Source organism: Drosophila subobscura, chromosome J, assembly GCF_008121235.1.
Source record: "Drosophila subobscura isolate 14011-0131.10 chromosome J, UCBerk_Dsub_1.0, whole genome shotgun sequence".
Classification (NCBI taxonomy): Eukaryota; Metazoa; Arthropoda; class Insecta; order Diptera; family Drosophilidae; genus Drosophila; species Drosophila subobscura.
In genome coordinates, this window is record NC_048532.1 from 5,186,160 (window position 1) to 5,204,656 (window position 18,497).

Below are 18,497 nucleotides of genomic sequence, written 5' to 3' on the forward strand. Positions count from 1 at the left end.
CTAAATACAACAATTAATTGGGGCCACAGCGGCTACCCCCCCTTGGCTCTTTGCCCGCCTTTCAGGCCTGTCGCTTGCGGTTTTTGACGCTCCGCCTGACAAGTGCGCGCGGTTTTTGCCGCGACTGCGATTTTTTCGCTTACCCTGGCGATTTTATGTTTGTGCTGGAATTTGAGGAATCTGTTAGGGTTGCTGTGGTGCACTTTGTGGTTTATATGGGCTTAAGGGGATTACAAAAGAGAATCTGATTATCGAAATTTGATTTTGGGATTAAATTTGAATTGAATGCCCTTCGGAAGTGTTGAGTGTTACGAAAAAGGTTTAAATTATTAATTACCACTAAAAAGGAGTGAAGATTGTATAGAATTATTTTCCTTTACATTGCCAATTGAATTCCCTTTGCTCCCTGGGCTATTCTGATGGAACTTTCCATTCGGGTTTGACTTTTCCGACTACGTGACTTTTTTTTTTGGGGTTAACCATAACAAGGAAAAAGCAACAACTATTGAACACTAATTGCAAGTTGTTAATGTTGTGTTGGCAAAGCACAGCGAGGCGACTCAATTGAGACTTGTTTTGTTTTTCTTTTATTGTCGAAACTTTTGCAAAGTAATATAAATCACCCAAGGGTTGAGCGCAGTAACCCGAGGAGAACGGGGCTCTCTCTTTCCGCTGAATGGTCGCCCGTTTAATGACGCAAGTAATTGCAACTGCAACTGGCAACTGCCACTGGCAACTTGCAACATGGCATGGCAGAGGGATGGGTGGAGGCTAGACTTAATGAAAATCAAACAAAACGAAGCAGCAAAAGCAACTACAATAACTCAAAGTCGGTCAACTGTGCAGGGGAACACGCGGCCGTTGTCGCTGTCGCTCTTAGCTGCCGTTGAACCCCTCTTAGTGACAGAGATTCGAGCATTTCCTTTCCCAAAAAGCAATAATTGATAAACGAACATAAACGAACAGATGTACAAGTGTTCGGAATGAATGAATCAAGCTCAATCATGATGTTGATATCCAATTCAATGGATAGAAGGGTGGGGGCTGGTGTCCGTGTCCATGTGTGTGCATGGCAGCTAAATCAATTGATTTATGCAGCTGGAAACTGCATTTGATGAGTTTTCATTCGCGTTTAATTGAAAGCAGTAATTAAATTAATGGCAGCCAGGCCAGGGAAAACTCTACGTCTTTAATTAAGTTCAAGAATGACAGTTTTCCCAACTACTCCCAGACCAGACTCTTTGGCAGACTCTCTCTCTACGGCCATACCCTCAATTATTGTCACGCATGTCTTCCACTGAAACCCAACTGAATGCGGAAGCCAATTTCGCACATGAAACGCGAGCGCCTATACAAACAAGTGGAGCGATGCTCCAACGCGTTTAAAACAGCGCCAGAAACGCGTTCTGAAGCATTTTTAGCTGACAAAAGAATTTTGGAACGTGACTTTTGTGGAAAGTGCTAACCATGTTTAATGGGGATTAACCAAAGAGACATTCAGATACATGCAGTTTAACATTGTTTAGCAGACAGCTTTATTGGTTACACATTTCCCTTAAGTGGACAAATATTTGAATAATCACTCCGTTGAGGACTTAAGATCTTATCTGCTTGTACATTAATACCCTTTAAGATATGTACATAATAGGCCCTGCAAATGCTACGATTTTTCGGACTTGTTTGTTAATTTATTATTACGCTTTAATCAAATTTAAAATTTTATTGCACTCCCGGAATGGAACACCAACCCCAGGGCGAGAGAGAGAAGCCCTTTGTGTCTCAGCTCGCTTACCTCTCACATATATCATGTGTCTCGCCACTGCCCCACTCTCTCTCTGTTCCGCTGCTGTCTGCTTATGTATTCATAATTAAATTAATTAAATTCTTGCGCTTCAATTAAAATCTTATTAAGTTTCACTGTATGCCTAGCCACAGCCCCACAGTCGCTCGCGAAACAATGGATAATCGGGAGAAGAGAGACAGCGAGAGAGAGTGTCTGCAGAAGGGAGGGTATGAGAAATGAGAAATGAGCAGACGAAGAGTAAGAAGCACCGACTGCAGACTGAAAATGGACAAACTTCTTATAGAGCTTACTTATTCACACATTGCAGGTCCAACAGGGAGAATCAGAGTAATACACACAGAAACGAGGGTTTTCCCACTGGCAAATGCTTTTCCATCGCCTCATCGCACAGCCATGGCTACATCCCCCATTTGGGTGAACATTATTCAACAGAGGAAAAAAGAAAAAGGATAGAGAGTCCCGTGTTGGTCCTGTGCTGTTTTTTTTTTTGGGTGCACTGGCAACACCGAAACCCACAGAGAAGAAAAGAGGAATTCTGGCAGACCATGTGGTTCCGTTGCCGTTGCCGTTGCCGTTGCTGGCTGCTGGTTGCTGTTCTTGTTGCACTCGTAGTACTTCGTACATATTGCCGTGCTGCATTCTTCGCATAAATTTCGCCATCGCACTTAACTCATGTCTCGGGGTCGGGCTCTCTTTAAATGAGTCTGGTTAGCTCTCTCTTTACCCGTTCCCCCCTCTCTGGGCACAAACAATGGCGCTGTTTAAGGCAAAAAACCACCGTTCCAGTGGCGCTCTTCTTTGCTCTGTCCCTATGCACACTCTCTTTCCACCCGCTCTTTGCTGGCACACCTCCAGCCACACGTATAACTCTTGCACACACATGTGACGTCCCTCCGTTTGCCGCTGCAGAGATGGTTAGGTGGTTGTGGAGCAGGGGAAGGTGAAGTAGGCAAAAGTTTCTTCTTGTTTCGCTCTTTTTTTCTGTCTCTTTTTTGTGTACTTTGTTGAGCGTGGAAATTTAAAAGCAAATGCAAACAATATGGAACATTTTAAATGCACAGTGGGATGCAATCAAGTCGCAAATGGAAGTGGAGAAAGATAAGTTGGAAAAGAAGAATAAAGGAAGATGAATAACTGTACTTTGTTTTTAATATTACAACAATTATTGGAGACAAATTATGGATTGTTCATGGTGTTTCAATCCATGGTTTGTTGAAAAGGTAACAACCGAACGCTTGGGAGGGAGTATTAGAAAACCGAACAGTTTCTGTGTATTTATTTAATTCTTTTTAAATTACTATTTTCATTTAATTTTTAAAATTTTATTTTTGTGGGCAATGCTCTGAAACGCTCATAAATATTAAAATTCTGTATTTTAATACGTATTATTCAACGTGCGAATAATCTTTGAGTTAGTTGTGACACTATTTAGTTATTTTAAATTTATTAAGGAGTCAAAATTATTGCTGCTCCCCCTTCGTTACACTTTTTGTTGGCCCTTGTCCCACTGTGCCTGGACTTTGGCTAGGTGAGAACGGGCCATGGCCAAGTAAATCAGCGCAACTGTGAAACTAAATTTCAAGCGCACTAAATTTACGCACACCCATTTAAGCACGGGCTGCCAGTCCCCACCGAAACCAGCTTCTACACCGGATCCACCCACCCGCAGCACCACACCTAACCCTAGACTAGAGAAATGTAAGCTGCCCGCTTAGATGCTTTCTCTCTCTCTCGCTCTCGCTCTCTCTCTCTGAGTCTCTGTCTCGGGTATCCCTTTTGTTACATCCTTGCCGTGCAATTTTCACCATTTTGTGGTGCACTTTGCGCCTGGCCGCGATTTTACGAAAGATTTATGGGCCACGACGCTGTCCTGGCCACTAAGTCCAGGTTCAGGCATACCCCCGCTCACCAATAGAGCCTTCCTCCACCTGCCACGGCTTGTCGCAGGTGAGGCGTGTTGAGTCAGCAACAAAGAGGAGGCCGCAGGGCGGAGGGCGAAGGACATCCGGTTGGTAGTGTCGCGACTGCTCCACTTATAATGCCTGTCAGCAAATGCCGCTGTAAGGCCCCAAAAGCCGCCTCATCCTTTCTGCCGGACATACAGGAAAATCCCATTGCCCAGCCCCCCCGTCAAGACCGTTTTCATTTAGCGTTCTTTACCTTTTTACTATTTAATGCTTAATTTAAATACAAATCCGATCTGTTTGCTGACTTTTGCCGATAAGAGCTCGTGGCCCGCACCCGCACCCGCACCCGCACCCGTATCCTCACAAGAAATAATGGCCAAAGTTGGCAAACTTTTTCCAACCCGGAAACACAAACTGCTCGAGCCGAAGGCAGAAAAAATCATTTGTGCCTGGGCCAATGGCAATTTAATTTGCTTTGGCTTAGAGCTGAGCAAACTTTTGCCGCACTTCAAACGGAGGATTGGCTTCAAGGATCTCTGCTCCAGAGTTCACTTAAAGATTTAAGTCCAAGGTACACAGGGAGTCGGGGAATTACAAGGGTTGACGGATTGATCTGCTAGTGTTCTTAAAGTTCTCTCTTTCCCACTTACTCTTTAATCCTTGTTTAACTTCGTAAGATATGCGCTTCCTTTTCCACTTAGGTTCATCATCCTGCCAGACTCCACCATTCACATTCTCTTTTTGCATACATTTTATGTCTCAACTTCCTAAGCCGTGTTTGTAGTAAAATTTCCACTATCGCGCCTTAATTTTAAAGCCCTCGACACTAAATGCTCCTCCACACAAAATCCCTGCCTGCCTCCTGGGGCCGGCTCCTTGCAATCTGCAGTTATCCGAGGAAAGTTTATGTTCGACATGCTGTTACGGGCGCCATATGCGCGTCTATCAAAAAAGAAAAGCCCCACTGGCAGACCCACCTCCCCTGGAATAAGTCCAGTGTATATATGGGTTAGTTTTCCGTTTGCCATATAAATTTGTGTAAGACATATAGCAAGGATCAATAGCTCGGGATTTATTGTCTGCCACATATAACTTTGCCTTGGCTTTAAACTCCCAGACACACGGAAGTGCGCCGAGTGGGGAATGGGGAATGTAAATGTGGATGGGATGCGAAATGGAGATGGCTGCTAGATGGCAAGGTCGATGGGCGAAACTGTTTTACCTACTTTTGGCTGTCGCCGCTGCCATGGGTATGGGCATGGAGCCAAGCCGAAATGCGCTGAAAAAAAAAGAAAATTATGGCTAAAATGGCGACGTCGTCTGGGGCCTCCACTACGACATCGGCTTGCGGTCGTTTATATGTAAAATATTTGGTTTACTTTATGACTGCTCTGGGTATTACTCTTTACTTTCTTGCCATGCCAATTCTCGCTCTATCGTGCTCTATCTCCATCTCTCTCTTGCGCTCTCTTTTTCTGAGGCAAAGTTTTTGGCAAGGCAGTAAAACCAAAAAAAAAGAGCACGAGCAAGAGGAGTGCCGAGTACGGTGCTAGGAATTATGCCATAAAAGCCATGGTCGTAGCTCCAACTTTTGCCAAAATTCTTGGCTTGTCGTCGACATCATCCACCTTCTCCGTTTCCTCATATTTCTCCATCTCCATCTCCAGCCACAAGCCTCCTCCTCCTTAAGAGAAGCTCATGGCCGTCATCGTCGTTGTCGCCGTCTCCTAGTAGTCTCAATGTTCAAGGGACCCATAAAATACTTTTTGAATCCAAAGCCGCGCACCATTGTTGTTGGTTTTTGTGGGCACTCTCCAGCGGGGGTGGAGCGAGAGATTACCGCTGTGGGAGCTCTCCTCGTTGAACCAGAACAGGACCAACAAATGAGCCAGCTCACTGGGAGGCCTCTTTAAGTGCTCATTTTGGAGTTGTTGAACTCTGCAAGAGGAGAAAGTCCTGCCAGCTAAATGTTTGCCTAAATTCAGAGATCGGATTTCAGTTTTAGCTTATGGAATGCTGTGAGCTTTAATTAATTAGAGTTATTATTTTCAATGAGATTTTTCCTTTGTCGGGGTCAACAAATATCTTCAAAACTTTCCACTTAAAAGCAGCCTTGAAATCTCATTAGAAGTAGCAAACTCTACTGCTTGGATTCCCCCGAAATTAGCCAGCTTTCTATGATTACAATCAACAGTCCCCCCTCCGGTCTGTCTTTTTGCCAGCGTGGCTCTTGTGTGGTTCATAAACACAAATCAGCTGCTGCTACTGGCAGAACCAAATGGAAACCCCGTTCAATTGGTGCTCCGCAATCCAGATCCCCAGCTCAATTCAATTGGAGGGAAACTTTTTGCCAGCGATTACCATTACTGCAAAATTGAAGTAACATGTGTGGCGACGCGCAGTTGCCAAGCGGCCCCCGGCGGCCACTCTGCAGCACACCACTCGACGCGACGCGACTCGACTCGACTCGACTCCATTCCATTCCATTCTAATGTGCCCCACCTAACCGCCACCAATTCCACCCATTCCCTGTGCCACCCATGCCATTCCATACACAATCCATTGTTTCGTTTTCTATTTCACAGACGAGTGGATGTTGCCACAGCGACTTTCACTCTGGCACACAGCCTTCAGCCTTCAGCCTCACGTCGCGAATGGTTGGTGGGTGGTTGGGTTGGGTGGGTGCTGCTGCTGATGCTGCTGCTGCCCCAAATACCGCTTCCAATTTGGCAGAGTCTGTGCGTGAGCTTGCATTTCTTTGTTTTGGTCTCTTTCGGATGGCAAATATTTGGTCTGCTCGAGTTGAGCACGAATAAAAAGTATCTCCCAGATGCACAGACTCTAACTCAAAGTCGCAGCTAAAAACTGAAACTGTAAACTGTGCAAATAGTGCAAATACAGCGGGGGGGTACGATACGATACGATATCAGCGGAAGCGGAGGCACGAGCTTCGTCGTGGTACATGTCTCGAGCGGAAACTGTGCCAAAAGACGTATGGCACAAAGCAGGATAAATTTGCCAAGTTTATCATAGCATATACCCGCTGTAAGCGGGGGAGTGCCAGAGCTCTCTCTCTCTCTCTGCCTGGCTGTTGGCAAAACATGAGCCAAGGCATTGAGCATAAAATATTGTCGGCGATATTTTAACGCGCGCTCAAGCGAAATTGTCATATAAATAACATCAGGGGGAAGGGGTTCAGTTCGGCAGGGAGTGTGGAACCTTCCTCTCGGGGGTTGGGTTGCGTTTCGGGCTTAGTGGGAATATTGGCTCTACTGTCCGGGGACTGGCTGTGCTGCTGGCAAGCATTACTTTGAAATATTAAACATTTTTGGGGCAGAAAGGCAAACACAAGGCACAAGTTGAAGTTTATTGCTGACATTTGATGGCTGGCTGGCTGGCAGCAAAAGTTGCTGGAAATTGGAGCACAGGCAGCAGCAGCAGCAGCCGTGGAAACTGGGAAACCTGGAAACCATTTCGGACCAGTCAATTTTTTATGTACATTTTCCTAATGCTATTTTTAAAAGCGCCAAACTTTTTGGCCCACAAACAGATGAAAGGAAGACGCCAAACACGTTGGCATCCCTGCCGCTTTTGGGCACAACTGTACCAGCTCTCTCCCTTTCTCTCTCTCGCTCAAAATGGGCCATAAAACCCATTAAATCAAAAGAAACTTGCATTTATTTAGCAATTTCCACCAAACTGCAACTGAAAAAGTTTCCGCAAAAATTCTTTTTTTTCCCCTTTCCATAAAAAGGCAACAATAGGGAGAAGGGGTGGTGTGAAAAGGGGTGTGGCATAGGGGGAGGATGGAAAGAGAAACGGAAGTCATAGCGCTAGACCAAAGCAAAAGCAAAACCAGAGGGAAGCCCCAAATCCAAAACAAGAAGGAACCGGACTGCGCCCAGACAGAAAAATATAATAAAAAGAGGTTCCCAACGCCCCAACCCACCACACCACACCACCCACCCCTTCCACACACCACTTTGCCACTGTCCGTTGCGTCTCACCCTCTTGGTGTGGCCAATTTTTGGGGACATGGCCGCAAAGGCTGCACAGTTCTAGTCACAGTTCGAGTTCAACTGACAGCCAAACATTTATAACAATGGCTGAAAATAGTGGCTAAAAGGGGATGGGCGGGTGTGGACCCGTAGACGGACACGGACGGAACTAATAAATGAGTTTCGGCAACAGCAGCAAAACCAAATAAAAATGTCCCCTAAAAAAAAGAAAGCGAAAATAAAATCTCGTCGGCAGACTATAAAATATTTAGAGCATACTCTCAGGGGGTGGACAGACAATATCCTGGCTGCAGCGAGCGGCTAAAAGGTACCACATTTGAGTGTGGGTGACAATTTAAATAGCTGCAACCAAAAGGAAACGAGGAGGAACGTTGTGAGACGCGTCTTAAGCCGCGTCACAACTCTTATACCCGGTACTCAGTACTACATCTGCACCTTAGCGGTTATTTGTCAAATTTTACATTTTCTCTTCATCTGTCATCTACATCAACAACACTACTCACGCCAACACGCTCCTTTAGCTCGCCACCCTCCCCTAGAGACACACACTGCAGAGTCAGGGCAGAGGCAGCGGCAGAGTCGTGGCCGAGGATGAGTCAGAGACGTGTCAGGGGAAGAGGCCTCTGCCACTGCGCGAAGCAGAGTGTGAATGAGAGAATGTGTAAAAGCAACAAAAGCTGCTGGACAGGGTGGGTTTAGCCACTGCAACTTAATTTCTTCATTGTGGCCATAATAATGATCCAATCGGATCCCAATTTGGTGATCAGATAGATATGGTCATTCCCTACGGAATGGCGTTTTTAGTTTTCTTTTATCTTTAAAATTGTAGATTTGGGAGGTTTTCGCCCTTTTGCGGGGGCGGAAGAGGGCGTGGCTGATTTTTGAAATACACTTGTAACAGTGTGAGCATACAGAAGTCTGGATGCAAAATTTGGTGGCTCTAGCTTTTATGGTCTCTGAGATCCAGGCGCTCAACAAGACGGACGGACAGACGGACAGACGGACAGACGGACGGACAGACAGACATGGCTCAATCGACTCGGCTATTGATGCTGATCAAGAATATATATACTTTATGGGGTCGGAGACGTTTCCTTCTGTGCGTTACATACAACCGTTATGTGCACAAATACAATATACCCTATTTACTCTTCGAGTACCGGGTATAATAACCCAAATACCATGGCATAGTGCAATGGCAAGAGTTAAAAGGAAGGAGAGTAGCGAGTGTCAAGAGGAACGAGTGAACTATAGGAGAAAGAACAGCGAGTTATGGCGAAGAAAGAAGCGAGTAATTGCGTTAATGTAAAGCAAGTGGAATTGATTAATGATGGATCCTTGGCCTTTTTGTTAGAGCAGCAAAAGCGAGAAAGTATAAGCATGTGGGAGCAAAGAAATTGAAAGAGTTTCCTATATGTAGTGTAAAGCATACACAAATCCTCTGTCGTACCTTTCACAACGCAATCTCCTCTGGCATATAAACACTCAGCACCGCAGCCTCACCCAACCGATAACTTCTGAACCACTTGAGAGGCAACAAACAGCCACAGGTCTTGGGGTCTCACCGAGCTCATCGAGATCGAGCAGCGGGCCTCGGGCACTGTGTTGGCCATTTAACAGGATTTTAGCAATTTAAATTTGATTTTTTCCCCATTTTCCCCGCCATCTATCCGTTTAGTCAGCCCCTCCCCTCCATATGCATTCCAAGCAGCTGTGCTCCGGAAAAACTTCACAATTTCTGTTTTTATTTCCCTGAAATTGTTGTCAGTTGTTTGTTCTTCGGGGAAGTCAGTCGCCTGGCGCCCCGCTCTGTTCCTTTCCCTCAACAAGTTGCTTTATGGCATATGCATGATAATGATGAGGAGTCCTGGTCCTGGTCCTGTTCCTGGTTCTGGGACTGTTCCAGGACCCTCCTCGAATGCCATTTTTTTGTGTTGTGTGCGTGTGGCGCAGCTTCATATGATGCTCCCGGGTGTTTATGTGTTATTTACATAATAAAAAGCGAGAGTTAAGAGAGATGAGAGGCATCCTTTGCAAGACAGCCGCTGCTCCTCTGCCACTCTGCTCCTCTGCCACTCTTCTCCTCTCTGCATTGCTCTGAAGTATGACCCACATCTATGATTATTTTCATAGCGCCTTTGGGGCCGGCCACGCCTACGCTGCGTAAAGTTTTGAAAAATACAAAAAGGGGGAAGCTTCCTTTGTGCTCTTTCCCGCACCCATTCCAAAGAGACAAAACAACAAACAGAGGAAAAAAGGAGAATTTTGCCTTTTGTTTTATTTATTTTATGGCCCCCCGTTCGGGGACCCTGTGCCGATAGATATCCTTTCTCGTACGTAGCATCATCCTTGAACTTCCCGCAGTTGCTGCTGCCGCGCTAAATTAAGTTTTGTTTGCCCGTAGTCCCCAGATCCCATCCCAGAACCCCAGAGCTCGCAGCTGATAAATGTCCCCAAAGCAAACAGAATGCAAGTTTCTTTTTTAAGTTTTGGCCCAAACTATGCGGCATGTCTCTTTGGCCTGTTCGGGGCGGGGTGTGTTCCCTCTGGGCCATGGACTCTATATAGAGGGTTGGGACTTGGCTTTGGGTTTGGGTTCGTGCTTGGGGTTGGGGTTGAGGGCAGGAGGTTTGACTTTGGGGACTTGTCAGTTGACACAAAGGGTTGGACCCCGGTTGGGTCCATTGTCTGACACGTGTACGAGGAGTGTGTGTTTTGGGGGTGCGGTTGACTTTGAAGAACTTCCTAGGGGTAAGTGTGAGGGGCAGACATCCACACATTAAAGCCTCTGCAAAGCCTCAGTTAAAGCCAACTTCTGGCTGGCCAAATGGCTGTCCTAATGCCATTCCTAATGTCAGTGCCGTGGCCATTTAAATTGTCTTCATTTGCTTACTGTCAGACAGGGCACACAGCAACAACAACGAAAAAAGGAAAAAACGAAGCAAAAAAGCGGAAAATAATCCACAAAACTACCGATTAACTCCCGACGGGGTTGGAGGGGGACAAACGGCAGCTCCAGCGACTGCAGCAGCTGCCAAATCCAATGAAAATCCAAAAGCCAAGCCAAACCATTTTCGAACTCTAATGGAAAATCAATTTAAAGCGCTCTAACCAACCTCTAACCCCACTCTCTTCTCTCTTCTCTCTTTGTCGTTGCAGGCGAATGTCGGAGTCGAAATACGAAAGCCATTGGCAAACTTGGCCAAAGCGTATTTAGCCCGATATAAAAGCGGACACAGCAGACGAGGAACAGCAGACGAGGAACCAGCAAAAGACAGTCCACACACAGCAAGACCACCATTCACCAGAGAGACAATCACACAGGCAGACAGACATCCAGAGAGGAGACCAGACGGTCAGGCAGGAAGGGCAGAGCCCAGTGCCCAGTGTCCAGAGTCCAGGGGGGAGACGTGAGAGACGTGTAATGAGCAGACGACGGTCGTCGTCGTCGTCGTCGTCGTTGGCCAGGGCAATTACCATGTCGTCGTCCTCGCCGACCTCATCGCTGTTGTCGCTGCTAGTCCTGGTGCTGGTGGTGCTTGTGGGCTTACTGCAGCCAACAAATGGCCTGGCAAATTGTCCAAACGGCTGTGAATGCGATGACGACACCCTGATGGTCAACTGCGGCGAGGGGCGGCTGGATGTCCTCCCCATAGCCCTCAATCCGGCCATCCAGCGGCTGGTCATCAAGAACAACAAACTGAAGACCATCGACTCGTCGATGCAGTTCTATGCGCAGCTGACATTCCTCGATTTGTCCTTCAACGACATGGTGACCATACCAGAGCGCTCCTTCGCCTACCACGCCAAGCTGCAGGAGCTCCATCTCAACCACAACAAGATTGGCCAGGTCTCCAACAAGACCTTCACGGGCCTCTCCACCATCAGTGTGCTCAATCTGCGTGGCAATCTCATTGCGGAGCTCGAGTTTCGCACCTTCTCGCCCATGGTGCGGCTGGAGGAGCTGAACCTGGGCCAGAACCGCATCAGCCACATCGATCCGCATGCCCTCGACGGTTTGGTCAATCTGCGGGTGCTCTATCTGGACGATAACACCCTGACGACCGTGCCCTCGCAGCTGACATTCCAAAGTCTGCCCAGTCTGGCGGAACTCTACTTGGGCACCAACTCCTTCATGACCATTCCCGGCGGTGCCTTCCAGGACCTCAAGGGCCTCACCCGGTTGGATCTGCGCGGTGCCGGACTGCACAACATCTCGGCAGAGGCCCTCAAGGGGCTGGAGTCGCTGCGCTACATGGATCTGTCGGACAATCGGCTAACGGCCATACCCACGGCTGCCCTGCAGCGTCTGGGCCGCCTGGAGGAGCTGAGTATTGGCCAGAACGACTTTGAGGTGGTTGCCTCGGGCGCCTTTGCCGGACTGCGGGAGCTGCGGCGGCTCGAGCTGACGGGAGCCCAGCGGCTGAGACGCGTCGAGAGCGGCGCCTTCACGGCCAACACCAATCTGGAGCAACTGAATCTGTCCAGCAATAAGCAGCTCAACGAGCTGCATGGCAACGCTCTGGGCGGTCTGCCGCATCTCAGCTCGGTGATCCTCAAGGAGAATCAGCTGAGCACCCTGGCCGAGGGCCTCATCCCGTGGGCCGACCTGCAGACCCTCGACCTCTCCGAGAACCCCTTCGTCTGCGACTGCCAGCTGATGTGGCTGCGCAACCTGCTAATCAGCAAGAACGCCAGCAACCAGTACGCTCCGGTGGTGTGCGCCTACCCGGCCACGCTGCGGGATCTGCCGCTCGCCCAGCTGTCGGAGCCGCTGCTCGGCTGCACCCACGGAGCGGCCAACAAGCAGGCCATCATCGGGATCCTGGTGGTGGCCTGCGCGGCACTCATCACCACGCTGGCTCTGGTGCTGTACACCTGCCGGCGGCGCATTCGGGAGATGCTGAAGGGACACTCGGCGCTGGGCAGGAAGGAGCGCGAGTACCAGAAGACATTCTCCGACGAGGAGTACATGACGCGACCGCCGCCCGGCTGCGGGGGAGTGCATCCCGCGGGTGCGTATCCCTGCAGCCAGTCGCAGTACATGGGCAGCCGGCCGATTCCAGTGACCGAGCTATAGCTAGAAGCTCCACCCCCACCTCAGATGCGGGGTAGGGGTGGCATCGCCTCCACCACCACCACCACCGGTAGCAGCACAGCGGCACCGCTGCAGCAGCTGCAAGTGCCCAGCCCCGTCGATCATGCCGCCGCCGCCTCCTCCTTTGCCCAGCTCAGCCACATCCACTACATGACCAACAACCAGACCCAGATTCCGAGCCCCAGCCAGACGCAGATGCACCACTCGCAGCAGGACATGCGCCTGCTGGCCAACGGCGGCGGCAAGACTCTGAATGCCGCCTCCCTGCCACGCCACAGGATGCAGGAGAGCACCCTCTCGCACTACAGCCAGCCCCTTGCCCTTGCCAATGGCATTCGCCTCACCCAGGACCACTTCAACCACAACCACAGCCACAGTCCACACAGCCATGGCCACAGCCACAATGGGGGCGTCTATGCCAAGCCCTGCGATGCGATGGCCGAGCCGGGCTATATCCACAACAATTCGCACTACTCCCTGCCCCTGGATCACGATTTGCCGCCCAGCCCCACGCCCACACCTCCCCCACCGGCCCTGCCCCTGCGCAATGGCGTTGGCATGGCCCTGATCCATGGCAACACAACCGGACGGCGATCCTTCAACAGCAACAACAACAACAATGTGGCTACTCTATCGAACAACAATCATGGTGTAGGTGGAGGAGTGATCCTGGCCAGCGGCAGCAACAACAACGGCAGCCTGCGTCGCTATCACTGATATACGGGGAAGACGTGCGGGACCCTGGGCCGCACCTTTAAGCCGAAACCCAATGCGGACATTGAGCTGTACCATTTCTACAAGGGTTGAGATTGAGGGGATGAGCAGGAGCAGGAGCTGGAGCAGGATAAGGCCTCCTGCGGATGACGATTTATGTGTTATTCTACCTACGATCTGTGGATCCATTCTATGATCTAATTTATCTAATTGTATATTCTTATGTTACGTGTATTCAGGCGAAAGCATTTTGTATAAATTAGCATTTAGTTGAGTGATTATGAGAAGGGGGAAAAGCGCAGCGCAGCAGCAGGGAAAACTGTGGAAAGTCCAGGTGTAAATACAAGAGCGCGCACGGTTTGGCATTCACTGGAAGGTGGCAGGGAAGGCAGCAGCAGCAAGAAAAATGTCACAAAAACAGCGGCGGGCCCCCTGCCAACTCTCCTGAAATGTCATTTCATTTGCATCCAGTGATCTTAACTATTAAGTTCTGCTTAAATTACAAACAAACAAAGAAAAACACTTTAATTCGTGTAAATAATTAGAAGCTTTTTCGAGGAAAATATGCGAGAACAAAATTTACGGAAATTTCACTAACGAAAAATGCAATTTCATAAAAATACTTACATTTAATTTACGCGCTTAAGCACCAGTCACTAAAACTATGTATGTATCTAGACTAAATTATCACCGTAAAATAATCAAAAGGTCAACAACAAAAACCAAGAGAAAGGCATAAAAAGAAATACAAAATAAAACAGCAAAATATACAAAAACCGAAAATAAAACCATCTCGATTTTTATAGTTAATAAATTCCGTAAAAGCTATAAAGGTATCCCCTAAAGTAAACTACAGATCGGATCGAAAAGCAAAAGCAAAAAGATATAGAAAACACACCATACAAATCTGGGAAATATTTACGTACTCGAACGTATTGTATGTAGATCCCTTGAAGAGTTCAGAAAAAATACGAATATAAATACATAAGCAATTTATGCAAGATAGACAAATACGAAATAAATATAAAAAGTAAATTTACAATATATATTAAATATGTGTGTAAATAAACAAAAAAATACATACATAGCCATGCAAAAGAAAAGAAAAAAACAACTTAAAATTTTGTGTTGATTTATTTTTGTGTTTTTTATTATTTTATTGATTGTGATTTAGGTTTGTGTTTTCACTTGCCATTGCAACGAGTTTTCAGCACTATTGAACCATTGTACATACATAAATGCATACATACATTAATACATACATATGTATGTACATACAAGTATGTATGTATTTAACAATTTAATGGAACAAATTGCAAAACCAATACAAGGGAGTTTAAAAGTAACCTACAAGCAAAACAAAAACAAATGGAAAATGAAAAGAAAACTTACTTATTCAAACGTAAATTTCATATTCATATTTCATAGCAAATCAGTAGCTCGCTCTTTCATCTAGTTATTACAGAGAGAAGCAAAAAGGAAGGCAAACTACGTCTATGAATAAATTAAATCAATTTGAGAATACAATTTAAGCAAATTACAAGGGACAACCATAGTTAAACAAGCAAGGCCAGGCAGGCAACCAGAAAATGGTGCGAGTACTCGTATGAGCATATAAACGAGTAAATACAAGTAAAAGACACAATACACATAGAATGTAGCCGAAACTGCGAAACAAACCAAATATGTGGATCATCATCTAATCGTATCACTAAAAGGACAAACACAACACATACAAGGAATTCTCTCTCTAGATATTGTAAGGTAAAATCGCAAACGAGCGAATGAAGAATATTTCAACCATGTTCAACAACTAGAAGATAAAATCAAATAAAGAACAAATTTAACAATATCATGCACGAGTTTTTCCTAAAAATGTTTTTCTTTCCGTTTGGGAAAACTTGTTAATTTTGTGTAGGGGTTTTATTTTAGATTTTGCCATTCAACCAACCACTTTATGGGGTAGCGTGGCCGAGCGGTCTAAGGCGCTGGTTTAAGGCACCAGTCTCCTCGGAGGCGTGGGTTCGAATCCCACCGCTGCCAGATGGAACCATCTATTTTTGTTTCCTTTCTTTTGGATGAAAGTTTCGAGCGTGTTCGCCAATCTGTTAACGATTCCGAGGGGGTGCACTTGCCTCTCAACTGTTTTGCTGCTGGTGTCAAATGCAAATACCTAAAAACACTTTTCTATGGCAGTTTAGTTAATGCGTCGCAGAGAGGGTTGGGGTGATCCGAGAGAGCAACATCGTTGGCACTCATCTGCATAATTTAATTACGTTTAACAATAACAAAAACACGTGCACAAACACACACACATGGCTCACATGTACGTGCAGCGTTTTGCGCTAATAAGCGACAGGGTCGCCCTGTCCCCCCAAACTCCCTTCAGCCTTGTATGTAAGTTGTCAAGCGATGCGCGATGCAATGCTACTCCTCGTATGAACAAAAATCTCAAGCGAGCCACTAGAGCAGATCGCGTGACACGCGTGAGCACGAGCCAACACCGCAACGATTGAGGACGTAAGATTTTAATAATAATTACACACACAAAGAGGTAGATTGGCCCTCTCACGCTCCCACCGCTAGACGAAACAGATTGTGAGAGAGGAGTGCCAGATGGAGAGGGCAAGCGCAAGTGCTCGCTCTGGCATAAACAGTTACACATTTGCATGCTCCTCCCCGTCTCTTTCTCTCTTGGGATGCCTTTAGCTGCTGCTGCTGCTGCTGCCGCCTGCTGCTCTTGTTGTTGCATACTCGTATGCGACATTAGCGCACGCAAACAACGCTCACACAATTAGAAGAATTAACAGCAGTTAAGGCAGCAACAACAGCAAGAGCCCCAACTTGCGGCAAGATGTGCAGTTCAGAAGAGTGCTCTTTCCTCTCTCTCTCTCCAACTCTCTCATTGCTGACGGCTGTTGTTGCTGCTGCCGCTGTACTTGTAATTTAGTTTCGAAACGAGTTGCCGCTGCTGCACCCTCTCCCTGTCCGCTCTTTTGGCCAATCTTGGGTTGTTGTTGCCACAACTTATTGGCCACAACATGCCAACTTATTAGGCAAAAGCGCAAAAGTTATAAATTGTTTTACAAGGCGCACATTGTGTTGGCCATAAATATGAGAGGGTGGTGGTGGTAGGCGACAGGAAGCCAATAAGTTGGTGCAACAAAATTTGGACTTAAGGTACAATTGCAACAGGATTTAGCGATAAGAGATAATAGCGGGAAAGCTACTATGACCTCTAGGAGGCAATTGGGTTCCCTTGGGAATTCGGTAGGTGCCTGAGATTTCTGTAATATCGCTGAATAATGCATATTTATGGAATTACTTCCACTTGAGACTGCAATTTTAATGGAAAAACTACTGCAGACCAGACTTTCAAGGCAAATGAGATTTTAATTTCCTATTTAATTGGATTTATTGGTTTCTTCCTTCTGTTTCCTATATGTTAAAGGTACACAAAGTGAATCAAAAATAGTTTTTATTTATCGATCTATTTATCTATCAATATAATCATATTTTAACTTATTTTAATCTAATTTAATTTCATGCAATATGATTTTTGCAACATTTCATAAATGTCTTAATTTTCCCGACACATCCCACTCTCCCGCATTCGAGATACATTAAAAATGTTTTTAATTGCCAGCCGTATATTTATGCTACCAAAATTGTTTTCAAAACAAAAGGAGACCGAGCGAGACCTCTTCTGCTCCTTTCCGAAACGCTCCACAACATTTTGTCTGCTGTGCTAATTTATATGTTAATTTTTTTCATATTTTCCCACACAAACCGAATATTATTTTTGTGCTGCGAGTATTTCATATTTCGTTGATGCGGTCGCTTTATTTTGAATAAAAAAACAGGAAAGGATGCCAAAAGTAACAGCAACAGCAACAGCAACATAATGCCATCGTCTATTCAAAAAGGCGTTTTGGTTTTTTCTGGGGTTTTATTTTCCATGAAATTTTCGCTGAACTCGCACAAAAACAAGCCAACGAGTGGGGGTAGGGAGGGTAGGGCTGGTCATAGGCAGCTTTTTAATTTTCGGCATGAATTAGAATAATAGTCAACGGATATTACACAATGGCAGACTTCACCTCCCTCTGTTCCTTCTCCTACTTCTGTGTCCTTTTGCGTCCAGGGACGTGTCCAGAAAGGAGGGCGAATGCTAGAGGGACTTTAGGGGGAGATGCTGTTAGGGATTTCCGGTCAGCTCGGTTAGGCTTGTGGGGCTGGGAACGTTGGCCATTAAGGGAATAGTTGATAGAGGAATCTTTAATGAGAGGCTAGCAAAATTCTGTTTCAACTGGGGATTAAGCTGGGAGCTAGAAAAAGGGATTTTATAGAATTTTTGAGCTGCCATTTTCAGAGTTTTTCGATCAGATAATTGCATATTTAATACGGAATTCATTAACCAGCGCTCTCTTCCCTAGAATCATATTCCTATAGAACTTCTGATATCTTGACAGAAGCCCCTAGCATTATCCTACTACATATATGTACATCTCCTCCTGTGTGGCAGCTTCTCGTCTTTATTTTTTGCTGTGACACATACAAATTTGGCAAAGTATTTAAAACGAGTCGCACGCTTCGTGGAGATGCGGAAAGAGCACAAAAATAACACAAACGAAGAACAAGGACATAAAAAGTGCTGACACCTTTGAAAAATTTTCACGCTAATAAAACACAAAACATGCCAGAGAGCAATGTGAAAAGCGTGAAAAGCGTGGAAGAGTCCCACAGCTTGCAGTCTCGCAGTGCCGGAGATGGCGCTGGAGATGGATGGCGATAAAGTCAGAGGAGGTCCAAGTGTTGGGTGGGGGGTGGCGAGAAACCCAACAAAAGTAGCAGCCCCCGGGCAACCGCAAAGGGAACGGTGCCAGGACTTGTTTTGTATTTGTCCCTTTCCTTTCCGAAATAAAAACCCACAGAAAAAAGCGAGCAAAAATTTGTTT

General features: G+C 46.4%; 1 protein-coding gene and 1 non-coding gene across 2 annotated transcripts in view; both read left to right on the forward strand.

Annotated features, from left to right (window-relative positions):
• The window catches only part of LOC117893012 (carboxypeptidase N subunit 2), a 55,548-nt gene extending 41,299 nt beyond the window's left edge, over nucleotides 1-14,249 (forward strand). The window contains 1 exon segment of the mRNA XM_034799367.1: nucleotides 10,890-14,249. Coding sequence (XP_034655258.1) covers nucleotides 11,155-13,545 — 2,391 coding nt within the window. The 5' untranslated portion in view covers nucleotides 10,890-11,154 and the 3' untranslated portion in view covers nucleotides 13,546-14,249.
• Nucleotides 14,250-15,503: 1,254 nt separating this feature from the next.
• Trnal-aag lies at nucleotides 15,504-15,585 on the forward strand. Its single transcript has one exon. It is a non-coding gene; the product is annotated as a tRNA-Leu (tRNA).
• Nucleotides 15,586-18,497: the final 2,912 nt, after the last annotated feature.